General features: G+C 36.8%; 2 protein-coding genes across 8 annotated transcripts in view; one reads left to right on the top strand and one right to left on the bottom strand.

The window, feature by feature from the left end:
- LOC139764174 (protein phosphatase 1 regulatory subunit 16A-like) overlaps window positions 1-23,695 on the top strand; it is a 38,098-nt gene extending 14,403 nt beyond the window's left edge. For both annotated transcript variants that reach the window (XM_071690727.1, XM_071690728.1), the window contains exons 7-11: window positions 628-716; window positions 1,993-2,130; window positions 5,521-5,642; window positions 7,538-7,668; window positions 11,222-23,695. In XM_071690727.1, the coding sequence (XP_071546828.1) occupies window positions 628-716; window positions 1,993-2,130; window positions 5,521-5,642; window positions 7,538-7,668; window positions 11,222-11,805 (1,064 nt within the window). In that variant the 3' untranslated portion in view covers window positions 11,806-23,695. The remainder of the gene's footprint in view (window positions 1-627; window positions 717-1,992; window positions 2,131-5,520; window positions 5,643-7,537; window positions 7,669-11,221) is intronic.
- The window catches only part of NELF-B (negative elongation factor B), an 88,987-nt gene continuing 84,682 nt past the window's right edge, over window positions 21,767-26,071 (bottom strand). For all 6 annotated transcript variants that reach the window (XM_071690734.1, XM_071690732.1, XM_071690730.1 and 3 more), the window contains one exon: window positions 21,767-24,610. In XM_071690734.1, coding sequence (XP_071546835.1) covers window positions 24,473-24,610 — 138 coding nt within the window. In that variant the 3' untranslated portion in view covers window positions 21,767-24,472. The remainder of the gene's footprint in view (window positions 24,611-26,071) is intronic.

Genomic DNA, 26,071 nt, shown 5'->3' on the forward strand with positions numbered 1-26,071 from the left:
GGGGAGAAGTAATAGCAGGAAGTGATGAAGTGAGATGGAGATGGAGTGAGCATTTTGAAGTTTTGTTGAATGTGTTTGATGATAGAGTGACAAATGTAGAGTGTTTTTGTTGGGGTGGCATGTGAAGTGAGAGGGTCAGGGAGAATGGTTTGGTTAAGAGAGAAGAGATAGTGAAAGCTTCGCAGAAGATGAAATTCGGCAAGGTGGTGGGTTTGGATGGTATTGCAGTAGAATTTATTAAGAAGGGGTGACTTGTTGATTGGTTGTTAAGGATATTCATTGTATGTATGGATCATGGTGAAGTGCCTGAGGATTGGCAGAATGTATGCATAGTGCCATTGTAAAGAGGCAAAGGGGATAAAGGTGGGTGTCCAAACTACAGAGGCATAAGTTTGTTGAGTATTCCTGGGAAGTTGTATGGGAGGGTACCATACCACTTTATAAAAGTATGGGTGAATGAAATATAATAAAGGAAAGATTTATCATTTGTACATGGGATCTGTTAGATGTGTTTTCTGCATTTTTTTTTATTTATTCTGATTTAAGAATTTTTGGAAAGTTTTTGTATTGTAAAAAAGGGAAGGAAGTTGTATTTACATTATGAGTTCATGATGATGCTTTCAACAGATATTTGTGAGGATGCTGAACTGCGGGAAAGGATCATGCAACTCATCAGTGAACAAGAAACCAAGAGAATTCATGATCAGACAAGAAGGGTGAGATAAGTGCTGCTTTTGTTAATCACTAAATAAGGAAAGTGTTAATTTCTGTGTTCTTTTACTCAGTAGTGAAATTAGCCTTGTCTACATATCCTGTTATTACTTTGTCTTTATATCATGTTTTTTAAGCTTTTTTTATTATATTACTTAAATTGATTAGATACATTTTCATGGTCATTATTCCTACAATATTTTGTCCATACCCCTGCCATGTGTATATGAATTGATATTGTGGACAGTTTATCATATCTTTAGTTCTCCCTCTTTTTAACTAGCCCTCTCTCTTTTGTAATCTCTTTGCTCTAAATAAGTCATTTTTTTTATGTACCTTTTTAATGTACTGTTCGGCATAGTTCAACCTCCATACAACATGGCATATTTTAGCAGTTTAAGCACACACACACCTTGTATGTATGTCCACTCATATTCTGTCCTTTCTCTTAAGTTCTCTTGAGTTTCAGTTTCCTTTTAATATGTACAAGGAAAGTGTATTATAGTATGATAAAAGGGGTAGGTGTGAAAGGAAGACCACCTGTGACATGGGGAAATAGAGTGGAAGAGTTCTGGAGGGATCAAAATGGGGGAAGAATGTGTGCATTGGTGAATGTGAGTGAGGCATATAAGGACAGAGATAAGTGGAGACTTTCTCTTTAGTCATCCCCCTTGATGGGAGTTCCTGGAGGGAATGGACATCAGAGATATACATAGTTAGATGTATCCTGTTCTTGGTTTCTCATAAATTCCTTAATCATTCTTTATATATATATCTTGCTGTCTGCCTGTAGATCCTTAGCCGACCTTTAATTCATAATCACCTGTGATATCACCGTATATTTTTCCATTCACCAGTGTATATTTCCATCTTTTTGTGTGTGTACATATGTATCTGTCTCAGTTTACCTCTCAAATTTCTATCAGTTTATCTATTTATCTGTATGTATATGTGCTTATGTATATGTCTGTTTTTAGTTACTTATTTGTACTATATGGGAAAAGTAATTTACACTTATGGTGCCCTATCTCTTGAACATTCTCTTATATCATTCAATTTTCTAAACTTATATGTGCTGTTTGGATCTATCATGTCCTCAGTCATCTTATTCTGATCATCCACCATTCTTATACCAGAAAAGTACTTCTTCAGTGTTAAGAAGTTTCTTCCTTAATTCCATGTTGTCTTCTGTTTACTTTTTTCCTACATCTATTGAAGAACCACTTACTGTCCACATCATTGTTCTGTTTAAAAACTTAAAGTTGTGATCACATCCTACAGGTTCGACGTGCACACTCTAATACACGCACACAGTCTGTGCGACGAACATCCATTCGGGAAAAAACACTGACACCAAAAAAAGAAGCACAGGAAGAAGCAAGAATAAGACTTCAGTTGGAAAATAAGAAGAAGCCTTTGGTAAGAGTATTTGTGTTAGCTGTGATTAAAGGTTCTGTTGTCTTTGTTTTTAATCTTTAGATGCATGAAAGTTATTCTGCTGTTACACCCCAGTAAATTTCTGAGATATACATTGTGATCATTTTGCACAGTGTGAAGGGGGTAATTAGACAAGCAATAATATTCCATCCAAAATTTTAGTTGTTAATAAGATGTTTCCTGTGGGGTGGGTTGGTGCTGGAAATGGATGAAGGCATGCAAGATGAATATGTATATGTTTATGTATATATATGTCTGTGTTGAGAGTAAATGTGAATAAGAACAAGGTTATTAGGTACAGTAGGGTTGAGGGTCAAGTCAGTTGGGAGGTAAGTTTGAGTGGAGAAAAACTGGAGGAAGTGAAGTGTTTTAGATATCTAGGAGTGGATTTGGCAGCAGATGGAACCATGGAAGCGGAAGTGAATCATAGGGTGGGGGAGGGGGCGAAAATTCTGGGAGCCTTGAAGAATGCATGGAAGTCGAGAACATTATCTTGGAAAGCAAAAATGGGTATGTTTGAAGGAATAGTGGTTCTAACAATGTTGTATGGTTGCGAGGCGTGGGCTATGGATAGAGTCGTGCGCAGGAGGGTGGATGTGCTGGAAATGAGATGTTTGAGGACAGTATGTGGTGTGAGGTGGTTTGATCGAGTAAGAAATAATAGGGTAAGAGAGATGTGTGGTAATATAAAGAGTGTGGTTGAGAGAGCAGAAGAGGGTGTTTTGAAATGATTTGATCACATGGAGAGAATGAATGAGGAAAGATTGACCAAGGGGATATATGTGTCAGAGGTGGAGGGAACGAGGAGAAGTGGGAGAGCAAATTAGAGGTGGAAAGATGGATTGAAAAAGATTTTGAGTGATCAGGGCCTGAACATGTAGGAGGGTGAAAGGCATGCAAGGAATAAAGTGAATTGGAATGATGTGGTATACCGGGGTTGACATGTTGTCAATGGATTGAACCAGGGCATGTGAAGCGTCTGGGGTAAACCATGGAAAGTTTTGTGAGGCCTGGATGTGGAAAGGGAGCTGTGGTTTCGATGCATTATACATGACAGCTAGAGACTGAGTGTGAACAAATGTGGCCTTTGTTGTCTTTCCCTAGCACTACCTCGTGCACATGCGGGGGGAGGGGGGGGTTGTTATTTCAAGTGTGGCGGGGTGGCGACGGGAATGAATAAGGACAGACTATGAATTACGTACATGTGTATATATGTATATGTCTGTGTGTGTATATATATGTATATGTTGAGATGTATAGGTATGTATATGTGCATGTGTGGACGTGTATGTATATACATGTGTATGTGGGTGGGTTGGGCCATTCTTTCGTCTGTTTCCATGCGCTACCTCGCTAACACGGGAGACAGCAACAAAGTATAATAGATGTGTATATTAGTGGATGGGTCGTTCTTTCTCTGTTAGAGGCTTCAGTCAGGAACAAAAGTCCACATCAAGGCTGATCCTTAATTGAAATATAGAGAGAATTATGAATCGGAAAAAGGAAATACGAGGGAAAGTATTTACGATTTATGTCTTTTAAAATGTGGCAGGTCATGGTTATTGGGAAGGACATGAGAAGGTAGAGATTTCTAAAGCTTTGATGTGTAGGGAAAGAAGTAGGTATCAAAATGGCCCACCCTTGAGTTGCTGATGGCCACACAGCAATCTTGTGACACAGCAGCTTGCCAAGTATTGCGTGGTTTAGCTAGTGTTGTTAGTGCACAAGCATCCAGCTCTTGGGAGCAAGAACTAAAGTAATGCTTATAGAAGAGGGAAAGTGAACCAACATTGTGGTTTAGGGCAAAAGGATCAAGCCTAGACGTTAGCCTAGGACAGCTTATAAGTCAGACTGCTTTCAACTCAGCTCTGTCAAGTAAGGATGCAGAGCTAGAACCACCCCAAATGTGAGAGCAGCACTCCATATGTGGACAAATCAGTTTGTATAAATGGTGCAACTGTTCAGAAGAAAAGAAGTTTAGACATCTAAACAGGACACCCAGTTTCTTAGAGGCAAACCCAGTTGTTCCTGTAATGTGGGGTTTCCAAGAAAGAGTGGATGTTACAGTAATACCATGTATGTTCATTGAGTCAAAAGGTGGAATTACAGAACCATCAAGGAGAGATGAGAATTGTGAGGACGTTTCAGTGGAGAGATGGGTAGATACTGGGTCTTGGAGGCATTAAATTTAACAAGATTTTGTTTACCCAATTAGATAACATGTCCAAGTCTTAGTTTATTGAGGATATTGTACCAAGACAAGATGCAGATTGAGTGAGAGGGAGGGAGCAGACAGATCATTTGACTTTGCCTTTTCCACTTTTTTAAAATCTGCTCAGCCTCATCTTGCTTGATCAGTCTTATCTGTCATGAATAATTTTGTAAGCTCAGATGTAGAGATATTTCCCAGGGAATAGACATAACTTAGTTGAGTTTAATACCTCAAAAACTTATTTATATTTTTTCTAATTCTCAACTTGGTGTCATTGTTCTGATTCCATCACTAAAAGTAATAAAGATGACTTTATTACAGTAAAAGTAAAAGCTTATTATTACAGTAAAGTTTGATCTTTCTTTAAAAATGTGAAAGTAGTCTTCATATGCTGAAGAATGTTTTCTTCTGGCCGTTACATTGTCCCTGCATAGAGTACTTCTCTCTAATCTTGGATGTCTTTAGTTCCATGCATATACTCAACAGTATCAAGCGTAAATCATTGCAATGGATCATATTATTAGTCTGACCTCAGTCTTGATGCACTTTCCATTTGCAATCTTAGTGATTCATTTCCCCTCTTTTGTGAGTACTAATTCAGTTTCTGCTTGTAGAGGTGGCTGCTTGCATGACTGCCATTTGTAAGAACACAGTTCATGGCAGTTATTGTCTTAGATATTCATTTTTATTATGAGATTTCCTTTTATTATGTTTGAATATTCAAGCAATTCAAGCATTTATTATAACTTAATAAGCAGTTCAAGCATGTTGCTATTGCTATCAGTTAATATTCTTTCATACACTTTTCCTGGTATACTTAACATCCTTTTGTTCCCCTATAATTGCTACATACATCCTTAGCACCTTCTTTTTCCATGCAAAATTTTATTTGTTTCTCTTAACTAGCTTTTTGGTATTGAAATATAATAACTTTATTAGGAATATGATAAATCAATGCTCTACCCATTCAGATCTTTTGCAGTATATTACTTAATCCTTGTCATAAAAAACTGTCCAAAAGCTTATTTACAACATAAGATACTACCTTAAGTACTTTATATATTTGTTATAGTCATACTGTATTTCAAATACAGTAGTTTGTTTATTGATGTAAAAACATAGGAGGTAAAGCACATGATCTCATGTTTTAATTTCCACAGCAAGAGGATTCCCCAGCTTTGGGAGGACTGCGAGTAGTAAAGGAAGGGGGAGAAAGCTCTCCACTGACTGCATTTCCTGCAGTCATAGCTGCAAACAGCATCAGCAGTAATAACAGCACCAAGTGAGTGTCATTGTTTTGTCATTACAGTACTGTAACACATGGCTTAAACACTCCATTGATGAAGCTGTCATGGGAGTATTGCAGTACTTTTCAGAAGTGAAATATAACATCTTTTTGATACCCAAAACTTATTTGAATTCTGTTATTATTCTTTTAAAGTCACAGTGTATTGTATATTCATACTGCTAGGTGCCATGTGTTTTACTTTGTAGTTCTTTTCATCATCTTACCTTTTATCCCAATAGAGTTCCTGTGCTTACTATCCCTTTTAACACCAGAACTACAATTTAAAGAAGCATATTTTACTTGCACCAATTTTATAGCATACCCTTCTGCTCTTTACAATATACATGTTAATGTAATTTACTCTTTGTCATGGGATTTTGTGGAGCAAGTTAGTTTCTTGTTCTAATCTCTCTCTCATAATCTTAAAAGTCCAAATATCAAGTACACTTTTTTTCCCATTGCAACCTATAAAATCATTGTGTTTGAATCTAATATCTCTGATGAGTTGAATGTTTGATGTAGAAATCCAAAATTGATAAATATCCAGAATGTTAATATCTCATGCTTTTGGCTAGATTGCAGAGTTGCATGGTATGTAACCATATTGATGCCACTTAATGAATCACATGGTCCTCACAAAATCAATTACTACAGCTTTATGATATGGGTGGCATTCTTTTGGATTAAAGGCAGGGTGGTCATACAAGAATTTTTGCAAACATGCAATACAGTTCATATGTCAGATAGATAGTCATGTGTAGAAAATAATTTTTATTCTATGGTAGCATACATTTTATTGAATTAAATAATATCCTGTACAATGGTCCATCATTAGTTTTAATTGTAAAACAAGAAGTATTTTTGAGAATGGGATCAGTATGATATAGAGTGGCATTGTATCTTTTTTTGGTAGCTCTTTGTTTCATTGGGATGAGGGCAGTGATTTTTTCAGCCCATATGTCTAGCACATAAAAATAGTTTTTAACTGAAGGTGAGATGCAGATCCTTGCCTTTAAATGAAATAATGATGGCATTCTAGATTTTACCTCTAAATTCATCACCGAGTTGGCTGATCATCCCTGTTTACTCTTGGATTGAATTTGGTTAGTGGCACTACTATTGTAAATGTGTTGTAATCTTTTCTTTGGCTTAAAGTCTACCTTGATCTTGTTCATATATATTTTGTTTCTGATATTCTTGTCATTTTGGTTTTGATTAAAATTCATTCAATGAGACTTGCCGTAGGAGAAACAATGTGGAGCATTCTCATAACCCATGTTATTCCACTGTATGAAAAAGTTTCTCTCCCAGTGTGGAGACTGATTTTCAGTCAAGGTGGCATATAGATTTTATGGAAAACTTGAATTATTAAATGACCAAACTAGTACATAAATAAAAAAAAAAATGGTCCTGGTGGAACTGACATTGTTAATTATTAGGTACAGTTAGATGGAGATGTGACTTAGTGATAAGATTAATATTATGTAACAGTGAATCTGATGTCTACATACCTAGGCATTTTGTGTGACAGGTAAAGCATTTCATCATTCTATATTGGGACTTTTCAAGCTGTATGTTTTTATATAAGAGGCCATCAGCCAGTACATCTTAGTGCCTTAAACAAAATCCAGTTCTATTCACTGTGATTTCTTTTATTTGTCAGTCTTTACAATGTTTAGCAGTCTTTTACATGAAGTACTAATCTTCATTCAGGTACATTATTTTTGTAACTTCGTCCTACCATTCTTTTCATGTTCATTCTTACATAGGGATTCTATTATTTAATCACTCAATTTATTGCCACAACATTTTCTTCTTTATTTCTCTTTCACATTGAGAAAAGTATTAATATTGTATCATTGTGATTCTGTGAGCCTAATGACTTGCAGGGAGAGTCTGTTAGTGGAGGAAGAGGAAGAAGAGCTGAAGAAGGAAGAGAGAGAGAATGAGAAAAAAGAGGACATTGGAAAGGCAAATACTATTCTTGAAGAGGAAGAAAGTCAAATGATTTTACAACAGTGTATGTATAGTTTGTGTTGTTTTGTTGTTCTACATCTTCATGGTGAGTAATATTTTTGCATAAAATAATACAGTTTGTTTATACTCTCATCAGACTGATATGTACTTTTTATACCAAAAAAAAATTCCCCCTTCTGAATATTAGTTACAATATATGCTTTTAAACACTGAATATTCTTTGTTATCTGCTTCATGGAATGATTTGATACCAATACTCATCTCGCATATTTACAACCCATTGAGCAAATGTGAACAAAAGTAAGTTGTGAGTTGGAGTAGGGGATAAGACAAGATGGCTTGTGTGAACATTTAAGAAAGGGGGAAGGGAAGTAATTGGGAATTAACATGGTAGTGAATGGAATTATGGGAGCTTACGAGAGTCACAGTGTGAAAGAAGGCGTTAAGATCCTGGATGTATTAAGGTGCATATGAAAGGATAAGTCATTGTCACAAGGGCAAAGATGGGTATGTTTGAAGGTGTGATAGTCCCAGTAGTATTGAATAGGTGTCAGTCTTAGTCTTTGAATGCTAAAGGAAGTGGTGAATGAGTTTCAAATTAAATGCTTAAGGACAGTGTCTGGTGTAAGGTGGGTTGATTGTGTAATGAATGATTGTCAGAGAGAGATGTGGTAAGCACAGTAATTGAGAGAGCCAATCAGGGTGTTCTGAAATAGTTAAGGCATATGGGTGGGGTGAATGAAGGACGACAGACCAAGAGGACCTAGGTGTCGAAAGAGGAGAGAGCATTGGGAAGTGGGAAACTAAGGAGATGGAGTGAAGGAGGCTTTGGGATATTTTGCCCCGAACTTTTAGGAGGGCAATAGATGTACTTTGGATAGGATGAATCAGATCATTGTGGTACATGCAGGCAACCTTCTGTCTGCAGGCAGATCCAGAGCATATAAGCAGTCATGATACTGTTGAGTAGTCTTTGAGGCATGGCTATGGATGGCTGTAAAAGACAGCTAGAAATTGGATGTATGCAGTTGAAGCCATTGAGAAAGATGAAAAAACACCTGTGATGGCAGTTACTGGATCCTTGAATCCCTTTTGTGTAAAAAAAAGTATGAATGAATATATGATGATCAAAGTTAATCTTATATTGATGCTTTACTTGTGTTAAGTATATCTTCATTAATTCTCAATTGTGTGATATCTTACCCAGCAGTCTCATAACCATTGTATAGTCCCACAGTCTACAAAAAAATTGATCTGCTGCCCATATATTTTCTAAGGCATTATACAACTAAAGTTTATTGTGGGTATAAGCATATGCTCTGTGTGTGAAATCATTGTACATCTGATCACTGAGACTAGTGTTCCTAATGGTGTGAGCACTAGCAACCCTCCTCAGTGTGCCTCAGGCTTTCTGAAGGAAAGGATGTTTTTTTCTTTACTCTTCCTGATTGTCATTTCATTTTGGGAATTTCACTTCTGGGTGATGCATATCTTCCGTCTGTGCTTCAAGATTGTTGGATCTTACCTTTTTAAGGAGGAGAAAGACCAAACTCTCACCTAGAACCAAGAAAATGTGGATACATGTGAGATTTGTAGGCACACTGGGTGCTTAGAATGCACAATTAGGTGGCCGCTTCCTGCAATACCTCACTAGTGCATCTCTTCATTTAGGACGTTGAATACTTCAGGAGCCTTGTCAGTTCCATGCCCAGACCTATGGCAGTTGAAACAGTTGGTAATCAAGGCCAGAGATTACAAATTACAAAAATTTAAGTGTGACCTTTGAAAATGTATGGGAAGGCGGACAGAGTTTTTTGTGGACACCATATTTTTCATTTTACTTATAGATGCTAATTTGCCTGCTCAGAACAGTCTTAAAGCAGGTTTGTTTCTCATATATCTCCCACAGCAAAAGTCTCCACTTATCCCTGTTCTTATATGCCTCTCTTGCATACACTATTCTATCCTTCCCCATAACTGGGTTATCTTTCTCTTCCCCATATTTATGTTATCTTGAATGTAAAAATGTGTCAAAAACTAGATTTGTTTGATTGGGTATCTATATCTCTCATGCCCATTCCCTTCAGGAACTCCCACCAAGGGATGGCCACAGCAAAAGTCTCCACTTATCCCTGTCCTTGTAAGCCTCCCTTGCATACACCATTCTATGCATTCTTCCAGTGTTTCTTTCCCTCCAGTATTCCTCCACTCTGTTTGCCCATGTCACATGTGGTCTTACACTTACACCAACATCTTTAATTTTACTACCATACACTCTCCTTTTAAATTCCCTGTCTTGCATTCTTTACACATGCCCAAACCACCTCAAAGTATTATGGTTCATCCATTCTACCACTCAGTTCACTCCCTTTGCATTCCCTGCCATACCACATTTCTCATACACCCCTTTGTTTCTTTGTTTATTCCATTTAATCACGCCACGTGCTTTCCTCAAATAACTCATTTCCACTGCCTCAATTCTTGACCTCAGTGAATCATTCCATGTCTTTGTTTTGGCTGCATAGATCAAGGTTGGGAGGTCCATGCTGTCCCTTTAACTTCTTAATCTTGTTTCACCTTTACCCTTCATTATTTTGTTAAGGGACCCAATGTCTATTCTACCCTCTACTGCTGTCTCCCTTATCTCTCCTTCCATATCACCACACTTATCCAAGACAGTTTCTAGATACTTATATTCTCTCACTTCTTCCAGTCATTTCCCCTCCATATCCATAGCACAATGTAGTACACTTTCTTCTTACACTTTATATGGTTGTACAAAATTTATATTTTCATTTTGTTTCCTTTCAGACACCATTACTTTACTTTTACTAGCATTTACCTTCAATTGTCTATGTTTACACACCTCAAAAAACACATGTACAACCTTCTGCAACTCCTCTTCACTCTCAGCAAACAACACTGTATCATCCACAAACGGGCTTGCCACTAGCCACCATATCTCATCACCACACTCTATCTCTGCACCCCTTTTTCCAAGTTTTGGTCTCATCTCCTCTATCACTTCATCCATATCTGCACCCCTTTTCCATAGTTTTGCTCTCGTCTCTCTTATCACTCCATCCATATATATATATATATATATATATATATATATATATATATATATATATATATATATATATATATGCATGTATAATATATATATGCATTATATATGCATTCAGTCACTTTCATCTCTTTGTCAAGCATTATTCTAGCTTTCACTTTTCCTTGTTTACTTAAGAGACTTATTCCCCTATAATTGCTACATAGATCTTTTTTCTTTGACCTTTTGCTCCTCTCTTCCATCATTCCTCATTCATGTATATCTGTCAATCATCTTGTGCTGAAGAAAGGTGTTTGCAAGAATAAATCTCTCTCAGCACAAATATCCACCAGATAACTCCCTGTAATCCATTTGTAAATGTGGTAGTGAATTTAAGTTAAGTAGTGCTTTGTTTCTGATGATTTAATAAGTCTCTGCAAGGCAGGCCTACAAATATGTAAGAAAACTTTCGATGTCCTGTAAATGACAATACGCGATTCCAGCATAATATTTTCGTATTCCTGTAATTTCTTCTTATCTCCTTCAGTGAAAAATGTGAAGACTGAGAAGGAATTGGTGGTTAGATCCAGTAGTGACAGCAGCAGCCTTAGTCGCAATAGTGGACTGAAAGTGAACACAAACACTTCTGATAAAGATGGTGTGGATGGTTATATGTCAGCACCCCCTGTTCCACCTCCTCGAAGTTCATCTACAACCCGGCAGGATGTTATTGCAGCTAGTGCAAATGGAACAAATGGTAATGGAAATGGGAGTGGAATGATGACTCATAGTGGAGAAGGGGGTAGTAAGATAGACATTCATGTCACTGTCACAGTTAATCCGTTCTCACCTGGAACACTGGCTGATTTGAAGAAGCAGCGTGCCTTGTCCCGTGCATCACAGAGTTCATACACTCTGTCTCCTGCTGCCAGTACATATTCTCTCACCACTCCTGAATATGATCCTCGAACTCATGGACGAAATCCAGAGTTTACTGCCTCATCTGTGCGTGTTGACACTGTATCCTACAGACCACCAACATCTCCATCTCTTACACCACGCAAGTTTTGTGGAGATCCAGCTGAAGTTATTGGTGGAGTGGATGCCCAATCTTGTTGCTGTATGATGTGAAGAAAGTGCTTTTTAAAGCAGTTGAAAAAGTTTATTCCCTTGAAATAAAGAGGAACCTTTAAAGTAAAAGAGATTGCTTGAGATGGTGTGTGTGTGTGTGTGTGTGTGTGTGTGTGTGTGTGTGTGTGTGTGTGTTTTATTCTTTGTGTGAGATATAAAGAAAATGTATGTATAGTATCTGAGGTGGTGAGAAAAGATTGGAATCGGTTTTGATTACCAAGTTTACTTCATACATATTAGCTACCCAACAACTTTACTACAGAGTTGGTTACTCTTGAACAGCTAGTTTGGATGAGGATAAAGTGATTGTCATAGTGCTTTCCTGCTGAATAAGGTTCAGTCAACATTTTGTACATCCTAGTAATAAGGTAAATCAGTACATAAGTAAATGTGAAGCATTGCCATTACATGTATGATTGATGATATTCTCATTAAATTTGAAGGCCAACAGCAAAGTCCAATCCCAAAGCAATGTAAGAATTTCATGCTGTTGGACAAAGGAAAGTAAGTTGAGATTGATAAGATGATAAGTTGAGCTTGTGGCACCAAATTATAACTTGAGATGATATATTAAGTACTGGTTAGTGTGCTGCTTTCACATATAGACCTAGGCATGATCCTTGGTGCTGGAAATATCTGCTGTAACAGTTGATAGGTATTGCATCATTATTTGAAGTACCAGGAATGTGCAAACTAAATTCACTGTATTTTGGATAGAAATCTGTTTATATTTCATTCTTCAAATTAATTTTACTTGGTAATAAGAGCTGTGCCATTCTTTATCTAGGATTTCAGTGCCCATTGTACAGCAGGGTGGCTCAGACAGAACCATCTCCAGATACCATGGTCACTGTATATATTTTACTTGATTCATTTTAATGCCTATTATACTTGAGTTTCCTAGGAGTCCTTCCATCATAACTTTTGTCTTCCCTCAACCTCGCCATAATTCCCTTGTTTGGGTACATTCTTATGATCACTGATTAAGAAAAAAGAATGTCTTCAATTCTTCCCAAAATTATAATGTTTAGTATTTTTACAACTTGCTCATTATCTCTTTTTTTCCATTGTTTTGTTACTTTAGGGACATCCTTATTCATTTACATAATAGGTGCTTGCCTTTAAAGTAAACAAAGGTTAGTTTCATATTTTATGCAGTCTAAAACAGTTTCATTCTTTGACACATACAGATGTTGCTGCTGAGTTTTTCACTAAAGAATTTGTAAGAAGAGTTCTAATACTCATCTTTAGAAGAAGGAAGTGGGAAATATATGGAGGTAACTAATGATGTCCCTGATGTATGTACAAGATTTTTCTTTAGCTGCAATGCTCTCTGGTGATGTTTGTGGTGTCAATCCAATTACATTTGATTTTGGATTTTGTTAATGTCTTTAACTGTGAAGTATACATTTTCCCCTTGTTTTATGAAGGATTATTCAACTAAAAAGCTTCTGGAAAGAAGAAAGCAGTCCTGCCATTGATATTCAAAACTTCAGCACAGTAGGGAATGTCAAGTCAAATGCTGTGTCATCTTGCACTCATAAGACAGTGGACCATGGCAGGTAAGGACATAAATTAAATTGGCCATTATAAATTGAAATTTTTAAGGTTACGGCAATTCAGTATTCATTCATTTGTCTCTGTACTTTGTTGTAGTTTTTTCTGGCTTCCTATCCTATTGTCCATATGTTCCCTTGCCATATGTCTTCCAATAACTTTTCTGTCACTGTCATTACTCTTAATTATGAATGTTGTAAGTTTTTTTTAAAGACAACTTACTGAATGTTTGATCAACAGTCATAATATTGGAAAGTTGCCTCAGTCAATCATTGTCAGTGGCTGAGTTATACAAGGTGATCTTTGGCTTATAGTTATTCACCTAAGATTCTGAGAGTCTTGTGTATGGGAATATGCATCCATTGTTACCTCAGCCATTACATGGAAATTATGGTATAATTTAGATGATGAAAACATTTTTAAAAGTAAACATTCCTTGACTGTATGCAGGGTGTCAGTATGCTCAGATGATGATTAGGGTGATGATGCAAAATAGCCAGCTGAAATTTCTTGGTCTTCATTTGGTAGTTGTCACCTGCTGTGTCAGACCACAATTTTCACCTATTAGTATCCAAGCAATTTATCAGTTGCATATTATTTAAATATTTGTGAATAATGAACTCATTGATAGTGTAAATGGCTTTAGTCTGGGCAGCTAATATATAAATAAGGTAAGATCACTGGTATTTGATATTTCTTTTGTCTCTTGCAGTATAAAGCATAATCATTGTAAGTAAAGTTTTCTGCAAAATGAAACATCTTTAAACTTGGATGATTTTAAACTTGTACATCAGTGTTGAAAGTTTTCATTTGATTTTTTCTTTGCATATTAAGCACTGAATGATTTAGGTCGGAATCATTCATTTTGTTTGGGAGATTAAAACTGCTTTAAATCACCTGAAAGGAAGGCTTTACTTACAAAGGAAGAACTGAAACCAAATTTGTAGTTATTTTTTTGTTCCATAAATAAAAACTTTCTGGAACAATTTAAGCTGCAAGTTGAATTATTTCTATACGCATGAAGAATGAGTGTAGGTATTATATTGACTCAATAGATGGGATTGTTATTGGTGCCGAGTTTATCACTGAATAGGGCTAAAGAAATAATATTTTGGCAAACAAGTGTTAAGTACAATGTTTTCTGTTTCTTATAAGCTTTGACAAATATCATTTAGTAATATATTTTGTCAGTTAAACTTGTAGCAAGCTATTCTTTACTAATGAAAATTAATCACAACAGTCATCCACTCAGAAAACAATGACACTGTCACGTCAATGTTACTTTCACCTCCAACATGAGGCTTTACTTGAGGGTTGCAGCACTGGTTCTTTTACATTCTAACTGTTCATAGACGAAAATGGTATTGCAGTGCTGACTTGAAATATATAAGGGAAATTGTAGTTACAGTTATTGTAATTCATGTAATTTTGACTTGATCACTTAAAGGCAGAAATGATAATCCTGACAAATATATTAAATTGAAGAACCTGAAAGCCTGTTCTTGATGAGTAAGAATTTTCTTGACTTTAACCACTTTGAGAGTTTGTAGAGACTTTTCATAATAACTTCAGAAAACTGTTTTTTGGCATATGTTGAAGTGTTTAGAGCAAGAAATTCATCTGAATTAGAAATTATATACTGTAAATGAACATTATCATTTGTAACACTTGTGCTCCTGTAGTTTTACTGAAGTGTATTTAGATAGGATTGGTTTTGCTCATTAATCTTTAGACGTAGGATATCATACTCTTGAGAGTATCTGCTTCCAATCAGGTTAGTCTGTAGAATCTTATTTGATGATGGAGTTGCCCAGACAGGCCAAAACTTAGAAGTGATATTACATGATATAGGATTTATATAATGTGCTGTGTAAGAGATGTTTTTGATATCATAAGCAAGGGGTACTGTATTGTATACCTTAATGTTAGTTTATGTTTAATTCAAGAAGTTTTATGACTTTGTAGCTTTTATGGCTTTTCATAATTTTGAAACAAAAAAGTATATTTTAGAATTGCATGCACTTGTTCACTTCAGCACAGTAATACAAGCAAGACTTCTAACCCATTTAAGAAAAAAAGTGATTGCTACTGACCATAGGTTTAGCACTGATCCAACTTTTTCATCTTCAGAAAGTATGCTTTGGTTTAGTAAAATTCACTCACGGCCTATCAAAATACTGACTCAGATTTTAAGGGGGTGCTGCATATGTGACTTTTTCTTGGATAAAATGTAGTGCACATAGGATATAATGTCTAGTGCCTTCTCATTTAAGATGGCTGTGTTTTTGTGATGTACCTAATTATACTGGTAGGTGGATAATAATCATGTAATGTAATGATAATGGAGATGAAACACCTGAAACAATTATTGTTATGATGCTCAGTGTTCAACATTCTGCATGTAGCAGATATATTTAAGTATATTAGATATATTCACAGTGAATCTGGTGAAAGTAACCATTCTTGTTTCACATCTGTAGCATTTTGAGTTGTAATTTTTATTCATTAATTACTTCTGCCGGGAGAGCAGCTCTAGGTAACTGTGTTCAGACTTCATTTCATACATAATTTTGTGCATAATATTCCAGATGAGTTCAAGATGATAGCTTAGCTTGTTGTGGTGACCCTTTGTAATGCAAATTCATAACTTAATTTAGAAAACAGTAAATTGCATTGCATAGTTGCACCATTATCATTGTAATGTAAGATTTACTCTAAGAAATTCAGATATAAATTATTCTGTGACTCTTTCATAAGGATGTGAAATACAGTAATTCAAAGCACCAGAATATGAAATCATTAAATTTATTGGGAATAGCTGTATTTCATGGTCAGTCCATTAGCATTTTTCTTAATTATATGGTTCAATTGATTGTTGAAATTAGGAACACCACAGTGTAAGGATGCAAGAATGAAGTAAGATTGTGACAAAAACTAGATATGAGACTGTCACATCATACCTGGCTGAGCCTGTTTTTAACATCACCTGCATAGCATGACACACTCAGGGATAGCTGTGACCATTATTTTCATCGTCATTGCTTCTTCCATTATTGTCATCATCTGTCCCTTGTTGAGAGTTGCACTTTTACCTGCAACTCGGTCGTAACTTGAAAGGTCTAAAAGTCGAATCATGAAACCTTATACAGTTGTTTCTCAGTATCTAAAGAGTTTAATTGCTGAAGACATCTAACCTTTTGGTTGCCAGAGTTATGCCTCTTATGAAAATGATTAACCTGGAACTTAATCTGGCTCATATTTGCAGAAAATTCCAGCTTTGCCAAAAGAACTTTTTAGTGTGCCCTGTGGCTTTGTCCATCGTTATGGGTTACATGTTAATCTGCAAAGAAGCAGCGTTGAAGGAAGATAGTTTTTGACTAAAAACAAGATAAAGAGTGTTTAATTATACTTCATAGGGTTTTCTGAATAAGCTTGTTTTTTGTCCTTTGCACATCATGACAAACACTTAGGTATCACTGATTGTCCTTCACTTAGCATTACACTGACTTGCAACTTAACCTTGGTCATAAGTTGAAAGTTATGAATAAGATACTTGTGAAGTTATTAAATAACTAAGTGCTGTAAGACCTGTAGCTTGGTTTGGATTTTGCCAGAGTTATGCTTTTTATAAAAAAAGGTTTGACTTGGAACTTAACATGGCTATTAACTTCTAAGAAAATCCACCTTTGTCTTTGGAACTTCATTTTTTTCATACTTGTTTGCTGTTTTCCACATAGTGAGGCAATGCCTTGAATAGATGAAGAAATGGGCTCAATTTTGCATATCCACTCTTTGCACCCACAGGCCTTTCTGTGGTTTGCTTAGATCACTTAACATGCCATGGTTAAGACCCTTGGCAGTATGTTGCCTCCCCTATACCACATTAATTCATCCTATCTTGTGCATGTATTGCATCCAGTTGCATGTTCAGGCCACAGCTTCTCAAAGCATCCTTCTTTCCATCCCTTCTTCTCTTGTTTGGTCTTCATCTTTTTGTCCTCTCCACTTCTGACATGTATCTGTGGTGGAAGCAGAGAGAACAAGGAAGAAGGGAAGACCCTGGAGTAGATAGAAGGATAGAGCAGAGTTCAGGTTACTGGGTCCTGAATGTTTAGGAGGACTGAGATAGGCAGTGCACTGTAAGAATTGGAGCATTGAGTTGTATATCTTTTGTTTTACTTACATAGTGTGGCACACACTTAAGAGATTGCATCGTCTCATCATTGTTTTCCATACTCCTATACACATGCCTCATACACTTGGTAAAAGAGCCCTACACATGTACGGGATATTTGCTAATGTTTCTTGCCTTTTCAAACGTCCTAGAATGGCTTTGAGCCAAAAAATTATTCCATACATCACTGGCAGTAATAATTCATACTAAGAAGTTTCAAAGCTGTTAGTTACCCTACAAACCATATGGGGAAGAAGGTCTTTTATTGGAGCACTTCTGGCAGCAGTGACAGTGAAACCCACAAGTATGGCAGCCACTTTTATAAGTGCATGGCTACATATCAAGAAATAAGATGCAGTTATGTTGTAGAGTAAGAATTTAAAGATATGATGATGATTATCATCATGAAGTTTTATTTGGGCCCAATGATTACAGTTTCATTATGGATATAGGGTTACAACTGGCTAATAAACCTTTGTCTTGCTTGAAAAATTTAGAGATTACAGCTAATAAGGAAGGTTTTCCTTTTACGATGTTTCATACGAGTCTTTTCATGTGCAGAAATCACTCAAAAAAGTTGGTGCCGTTTTTTTTAAATTTTTCTACATTTTTTAAACTTAGGCTTGGGGAAATAGAAATTGACAGTCTAAGGACTAAAAGGGTAAACCTGCAACTTTACTGTGGTCATGATGTGGTCTACTTTAGGTACTCTTAATGCAGTATAGAGTTGATTTGCAGCACATAAAGAATTGAATGGCATATGACCCATAACTGGTTTGGGTTTTACTTGAGATATGCTGGAACTTTACCAGATATTTTGCAAAGCTATCCTTTGGTACTTCTAGTAACTGCTCTGCATGCAGGCAACAAAGTGCCTCATAAAATACTTTCAGCATTTGTATGGGTTTAATGATTTTTTAGTTTTCATTTGCTGCACATTAGATGGTTTGTACTTTAAAAGATAAAATGTACAGCAGTCTCATTAATTCATGTACAAGTTTTATAACCCCTGGAAGTTGTAAAATTCATATAGTGGGTTTGAAAGTCTAGGGAATCTTGAATCTTTAGTTCTGATACCTGGTACAAGATTCATTCATAAATTTGTATCATTTTATTATTTTTCCCCCAAGATAAATGCAAGCACAAGTAATGTTAATGTTCATCCACTGCACAAGTTATTCTTTTTTATACACTTCAGTAAGTAGCGTTTAATAATTATAATGAAGATGTAGCATATTTATGGAAATTAAAAAAAATATTACAAATATTAATTGGAGTAATACAATCTGAAAGTTTCTTGTAGTAATTTCCATGCGAGTCAAAAAGCCAAACTTTGTTTTATTTGCTGAAACATTTTGTTCTCACAGAAAGGAAATTGATATAGTAACGTAAACCTGAGCTACAAATGAATGGATTCATAAAATAATACATATGGAAAGAGGTAATATGAACTCAGAAGCTCATAATTATTGACTACAAATTAAAAGGAGTCTACCGTTCAAGTTAGGTATAACATTGTTGACAAGCTTATGGATCAGATCTTTGAAAAGCAGGTTGATAGTTGAATTAATAATTTTGGTAGAATACCCTTTTGGGTCATGGCTGACATTTAATTGCAACTTTAAGAATCTAGGTTTAGTCTTTGTGTATATGCAATCATTAGCAATACTAGGCATACAGAGTGCAAGGTTATTATGCAGTCATATTGGCCATGAGATACCTTAACTCACTTTGGAAGAAGTGGATGTCAATCAGTGGAAGCAGTGATAAATTTAGTAATCATGACCTTGAGTCATTTTTGTTTTTGAATACTTTTAAAGAAAAACTTTCCTTTTTAGAAATAATTTTGCTGGATATTTTACTTTGGGTCAAGAGTAATGCATACATATTAATTGTTTACCTAATAACCCTGAATGGCAGCAGGCAAAAAGCTCTTACAGTAAAATTCCTAACTGTACACAAATTATTGTAAGTCCTCTAGAAAATAGAATATCTCATTAATTTCCCTTCTGTAAGGAATTGGAAGAACACATAATTCATTTCAAAATCATGTAAATGTTATGCTTCACTGTAATGTATCTCCTTACCTGAATTATATTCTTTTGAATAACATATATATATATATATATATATATATATTATATATTATATATTTATTTTGCTTTGTCGCTGTCTCCCGCGTTAGCGAGATAGCGCCTTGCCAGTGGAATTTATTAAAAAAGTGGGTGACTGTGTTGTTGACTGGTTGGTAAGGATATTTAATGTATGTATGACTCATGGTGAGGTGCCTGAGGATTAGCGGAATGCATGCATGGTGCCATTGTACAAAGGCAAAGGGAATAAAGATGAGTGCTCAAATTACAGAGGTATAAGTTTGTTGAGTATTCCTGGGAAACTATATGGGAGGGTATTGATTGAGAGGGTGAAGGCATGTACAGAGCATCAGATTGGGGAAGAGCAGTGTGGTTTCAGAAGTGGTAGAGGATGTGTGGATCAGGTGTTTGCTATGAAGAATGTATATGAGAAATACTTAGAAAAGCAAATGGATTTGTATGTAGCATTTATGGATCTGGAGAAGGCATATGATAGAGTTGATAGAGATGCTCTGTGGAAGGTATTAAGAATATATGGTATGGGAGGCAAGTTGTTAGAAGCAGTGAAAAGTTTTTATGGAGGATGTAAGGCATTTGTACGAGTACGAAGAGAGGAAAGTGATTGGTTCTCAGTGAATGTCGGTTTGTGGCAAGGGTGCATGATGTCTTCATGGTTGTTTAAATTGTTTATGGATGGGGTTGTTAGGGAGTTTTGGAGAGTGAGGCAAGTATGCAGTCTCTTGTGGATGAGAGACCTTGGGAAGTGAGTCAGTTGTTGTTCACTGAAGATACAGCACTGGTGGCTGATTTGGGTGAGAAACTGCAGAAGCTGGTGACTGAGTTTGGTAAAAGGTGTGAAAGAGAAAACTGAGAGTAAATGTCAATAAGAGCAAGGTTATTTGGTACAGTAGGATTCAGGGACAAGTAAATTGGGAGGTAAGATTGAATGGAGAAAAACTGGAGGAAGTGATTTAGGTATCTGGGAGTGGATTTGGCAGTGGATGGAACCATGGTAGCGGAAGTGAGCCGCAGGGCGGGGGGAGTTCTGGGGTGTGTTGAAAAATGTGTGGAAGGCGAGAACATTATCTCGGAAAGCAAAAATGGGTATGTTTGAAGGAATAGTGGTTCCAACAATGCTGTATGGTTGCGAGGCATGGGCTATAGATAGAGTGGTGCGGAGGAGGGTGGATGTGTTGGAAATGAGATGTTTAAGGACAATATGTGGTGTGAGGTGGTTTGATCGAGTAAGTAATGAAAGGGTAAGAGAGATGTGTGGTAATAAAAACAGTGTAGTTGGGAAAGCAGAAGTGTGTGTTTTGAAATGGTTTGGTCACATGGAGAGAATGAGTGAGGAAAGATTGACAAAGAGGGTATATATGTCAGAGGTGGAGGGAACGAGAAGAAGTGGGAGAGCAAATTAGAGGTGGAAAGATGGAGTGAAAAAGATTCTGAGCGATTGGGGCCTGAACCTGCAGGGGGTGAAAGGCGTGCAAGGAATAGAGTGAATTGGAACGATGTGGTATACCGTGGTCGACGTGCTGTCAGTGGATTGAACCAAGGCATGTGAAGCGTCTGGGGTAAACCATGGAAAGTTTTGTGGGGCCTGGATGTGGAAAGGGAGCTGTGGTGTTGATTCATTATACATGACTGCTAGAGACTGAGTGTGAATGAATGTGGCCTTTGTTGTTTTTTTCCTAGCGCTACCTCGTGCGCATGTGGGGGGAGGGGGTTGTCATTTCATGTGTGGAGGGGTGGCGACGGGAATGACTAAATGCAGTAAGTATGAATTATGTACATGTGTATATATGTATATGTCTGTGTATGTATATATGTATATGTTGAAATGTATAGGTATTTATATGTGCGTGTGTGGACATGTATGTATATACATGTGTATGTGGGTGGGTTGGGCCATTCTTTCATCTGTTTCCTTGAGTTACCTTGCTAACGTGGGAGACTGACAAAGTATAATAAAAATTACCAACCAGTCAACAATACAGTCACCCTTTTTTAATAAATTCCACTGCAATACCATCCAAACCCGCTGCCTTGCCTTATTTATATTTATTTATTATACTTTGTCGTGACATATGTGTATACACATTTTCAAATAAATTTAAAGAAAATAAAAGAGGGGTGAAAGGAAAAGAATGTATTTGTCACTGAAAAAAGAAGTTCCCTTTCGTGACTAATATTCTCTTCCTTGTGGATATGGGTCTAGATTAACCCAGATGGTAACCCTTTATATTGTACATTTTTTCTCCAGGGGTTCCTGCAGCTTCTAGGCAGTGCTAGAGTTAGTGTCAGAGAAAGGACAGACTCCTTTAAAGTGAACAGGTTCTCCATGAGATTGTACTTTGATGATACAAACTTGCCAAAGGCATTTTTTTTTTTCCCCTCAGCATAAGCACAAACAGGTGGATAGATGTCAGTGTGTGAATGAGGCCAGGTCTGTTTGTTCCTGGCATTACCTCACTACAGCTGGTAGTGATGAACAAGGAGTTCTAGGAACAAATGAATAAATGGCCCTATTTGCTCACATGCACACACACACTAGCTGTCAAGTTTAATTCACAAACCAGAACTACTGGTCCACAACCAGGCCCCACAGACTTTCTGGAATTTCCCCCCATCTGCTTCATATGCCCTGATTTAGCACACTGACTACACATCGTCTTGTATTCTACATTGCTCCAATTCAAACCTTTTCCTTGGTTCTCCCCCATTTTCCCTACTCCCTTTGCTTTTGATATATATACCCTCCCTGTCATCCTGTACGAACTCATCCTTTCCGTATGTCCAAACTAGGTCAGCATACCCTCTTTAGATCTGTTATACATATTACCCTTGTTACTGCATTTACCTGCCTTGGGCTGTAGGAGCCTTTGGTGACGGGACCTGGATAACACTAGGACTCGTATATAAAAAGTATAGTACTGGTCTCTGCCTCTTTGTAGTTACACTACATCTGAAAAATCACTTTTGGCAAGAATGGATCACCGTCAGTTAAGAGAAGGGGGTACAGTCTTGTTGAGGAAATTCTTGCTCCAAAGGTGTCATTTCTTGGATCTGATTATAGTGCAGTCTCAAAGCTGCGGGAGTCCCAGAAAAGGGTTCTGGAGGTTACGTATAGTAATAAGGCAATATTAGAAAATGAAGGTGTGTACCTGCTCGTGTAGACTATACAGTATATGCCGTGTAATCATTAATAGTGTAATGAAATGTGTTTAGTCAAATGAACTGGTATTTGTACCTTAACCCAACAGATCATTTTCATTAAAATAATTGGTTATGCAGTTGTTGACATTAATGGGATATTTTCTATTGAAAAATTTTATTCCTCATCACTTAGAGATTCATCTAAAATTATGACTATAGAAATGTGTACAAAAGTGGGATAAATCTTGTACCAACAATGTCATATATACATAGTATCCCATCCAAGAGTTGCTGCAAAAAAAAAACCCAAAAAACAAAAAAACAAACTATGCATTTACTCATATCAGTTTGCACAGTTATTTGTGATATATCTTGGAACATTCCTTTCTGTCTGGTATATATTTTTATTGTACATATTTTTTCTTTGCAGTTCTAACAGTACAAATACACCCATGGTTTTTCCCTTTTTTTGTTCATTTGGAACTATTCATCCCATCAATTACTTGTGTCACAACTACTCCCATAACTTTCTGGCTTTAATAAAAAAAATTCACATTAGCTAAGCACTTCTAGAAATCAGTTAGGATTCTTAAATATTTCTTCTCTAACGGTTTATAGTAACTTTTAACTACAATTTATCCATATTTTATATATAATATCTGTGATAGATAAATTTGCCATGTTGACAAGGTGAGGAATTGAAAATGGAGGTTATGGTATTGGTCCAATTTAGGTTACAGCATTAACAGATTACTAACATTAGGAAATGCTGATGCCAACAATTTAGTACTTCCTAACTTCAATGATAAAGATGTACAATATAGCCTTGGAAAGTATATATACGCACATGTTATTGAAAATGTAATGTCTCCATAAGGGCAAATAAAATGTAGATTTTATTCAACAATTAATAGTTTTGCTTCCAAACCCTTTTTCTCTGAATGCTTATTTTCTTATAATAATGACATTAATAGTTTGCTTAACACAGACTATGTCACTCGTCCATCTGCCATCTTTTTTATTCACATGTAGTCAATCAAGTGTATGAGATGGGGCACTTGGAGATGTTTTTGTCTTGCTTATGAATCAACTGTGCAGTGTGGAAATTAAGTCTCCCTGTAATACACTAGGCATGAGATGATGTATTTACTTTGCATGCTATGTCGATCTGCCAAGTGAAAAACTAATGGCATCATTAAAACCTCTAAAAGTAAATAAAAGAAATGTATATCACCTGTATATTTGTGTGTATACGAGTGGATGGGCCATTTCTTCGTCTGTTTCCTGGTGCTACCTTGCTGATGAGGAAAACAACGATCAAGTATATTTAAAGAAAATATCAAAATCATTAGTTTGGTACCATCTGACATATCTATACCAGTGCTGTAACAACTAATGTCTACATTTTCATCGCCACATACAAATGACTACTTCACATCCTCAAACAATGTTCTGGCATCAGGGAACCTTTATCTTACTGAACAGATAATTTTCTTCTGATGAAAACAAAAGTATATCTAGTATTAAAAATAAAAACTTAATGAACAGGTTAACTGTCACTTGACTTTTTAGTTTACATGTAAAGTATTTACTTACTAGCATGGACAGGAATATGTGAATTATGCTTAGGGATAAGCAGTTGAATGATGTCAATATTAAGTTATCACATATGATGAAATACTGATTACTGGATTGGTGCTGGGGCAGGCACAGCCATTAGTGGAGAGTCCATCTCACTCATGGGAGCTGGTTGATTCTGAACATCCTGGAACTCCTGCAACCGTACCTGGAATTTCTCATACAGTGCCTGGATTGCCTCACCCTAGGAAAGAAAAGATAATTTAGTTGGTAACCTCATACAAGTCCAAAACAATTTTATGAGCATTCTTCTCTGAATACTTATTTTCTCATAATAATGATATTAAGAGCTGAATAAATGCAGACTATGAATTATTATTATTCTTTTTTTTTTTTGCTTTGTCGCTGTCTCCCACGTTTGCGAGGTAGCGCAAGGAAACAGACGAAGAAATGGCCCAACCCACCCCCATACACATGTATATACATACGTCCACACACGCAAAATATACATACCTACACAGCTTTCCATGGTTTACCCCAGACGCTTCACATGCCCTGATTCAATCCACTGACAGCACGTCAACCCCGATATACCACATCGATCCAATTCACTCTATTCCTTGCCCTCCTTTCACCCTCCTGCATGTTCAGGCCCCGATCACACAAAATCTTTTTCACTCCATCTTTCCACCTCCAATTTGGTCTCCCACTTCTCCTTGTTCCCTCCACCTCCGACACATATATCCTCTTGGTCAACCTTTCCTCACTCATTCTCTCCATGTGCCCAAACCATTTCAAAACACCCTCTTCTGCTCTCTCAACCACGCTCTTTTTATTTCCACACATCTCTCTTACCCTTACGTTACTTACTCGATCAAACCACCTCACACCACACATTGTCCTCAAACATCTCATTTCCAGCACATCCATCCTCCTGCGCACAACTCTATCCATAGCCTAGCCCACGCCTCGCAACCATACAACATTGTTGGAACCACTATTCCTTCAAACATACCCATTTTTGCTTTCCGAGATAATGTTCTTGACTTCCACACATTCTTCAAGGCTCCCAGAATTTTCGCCCCCTCCCCCACCCTGTGATCCACTTCCGCTTCCATGGTTCCATCCGCTGCCAGATCCACTCCCAGATATCTAAAACACTTTACTTCCTCCAGTTTTTCTCCATTCAAACTTACCTCCCAATTGACTTGACCCTCAACCCTACTGTACCTAATAACCTTGCTCTTATTCACATTTACTCTTAACTTTCTTCTTTCACACCCTTTACCAAACTCAGTCACCAGCTTCTGCAGTTTCTCACATGAATCAGCCACCAGCGCTGTATCATCAGCGAACAACATCTGACTCATTTCCCAAGCTCTCTCATCCCCAACAGACTTCATACTTGCCCCTCTTTTCAAAACTCTTGCATTCACCTCCCTAACAACCCCATCCATAAACAAATTAAACAACCATGAAGACATCACACACCCCTGCCGCAAACCTACATTCACTGAGAACCAATCACTTTCCTCTCTTCCTACATGTACACATGCCTTACATCCTCGATAAAAACTTTTCACTGCTTCTAACAACTTGCCTCCCACACCATATATTCTTAATACCTTCCACAGAGCATCTCTATCAACTCTATCATGTGCCTTCTCCAGATCCATAAATGCTACATACAAATCCATTTGCTTTT

Source organism: Panulirus ornatus, chromosome 48, assembly GCF_036320965.1.
Source record: "Panulirus ornatus isolate Po-2019 chromosome 48, ASM3632096v1, whole genome shotgun sequence".
NCBI classification, from domain to species: Eukaryota; Metazoa; Arthropoda; class Malacostraca; order Decapoda; family Palinuridae; genus Panulirus; species Panulirus ornatus.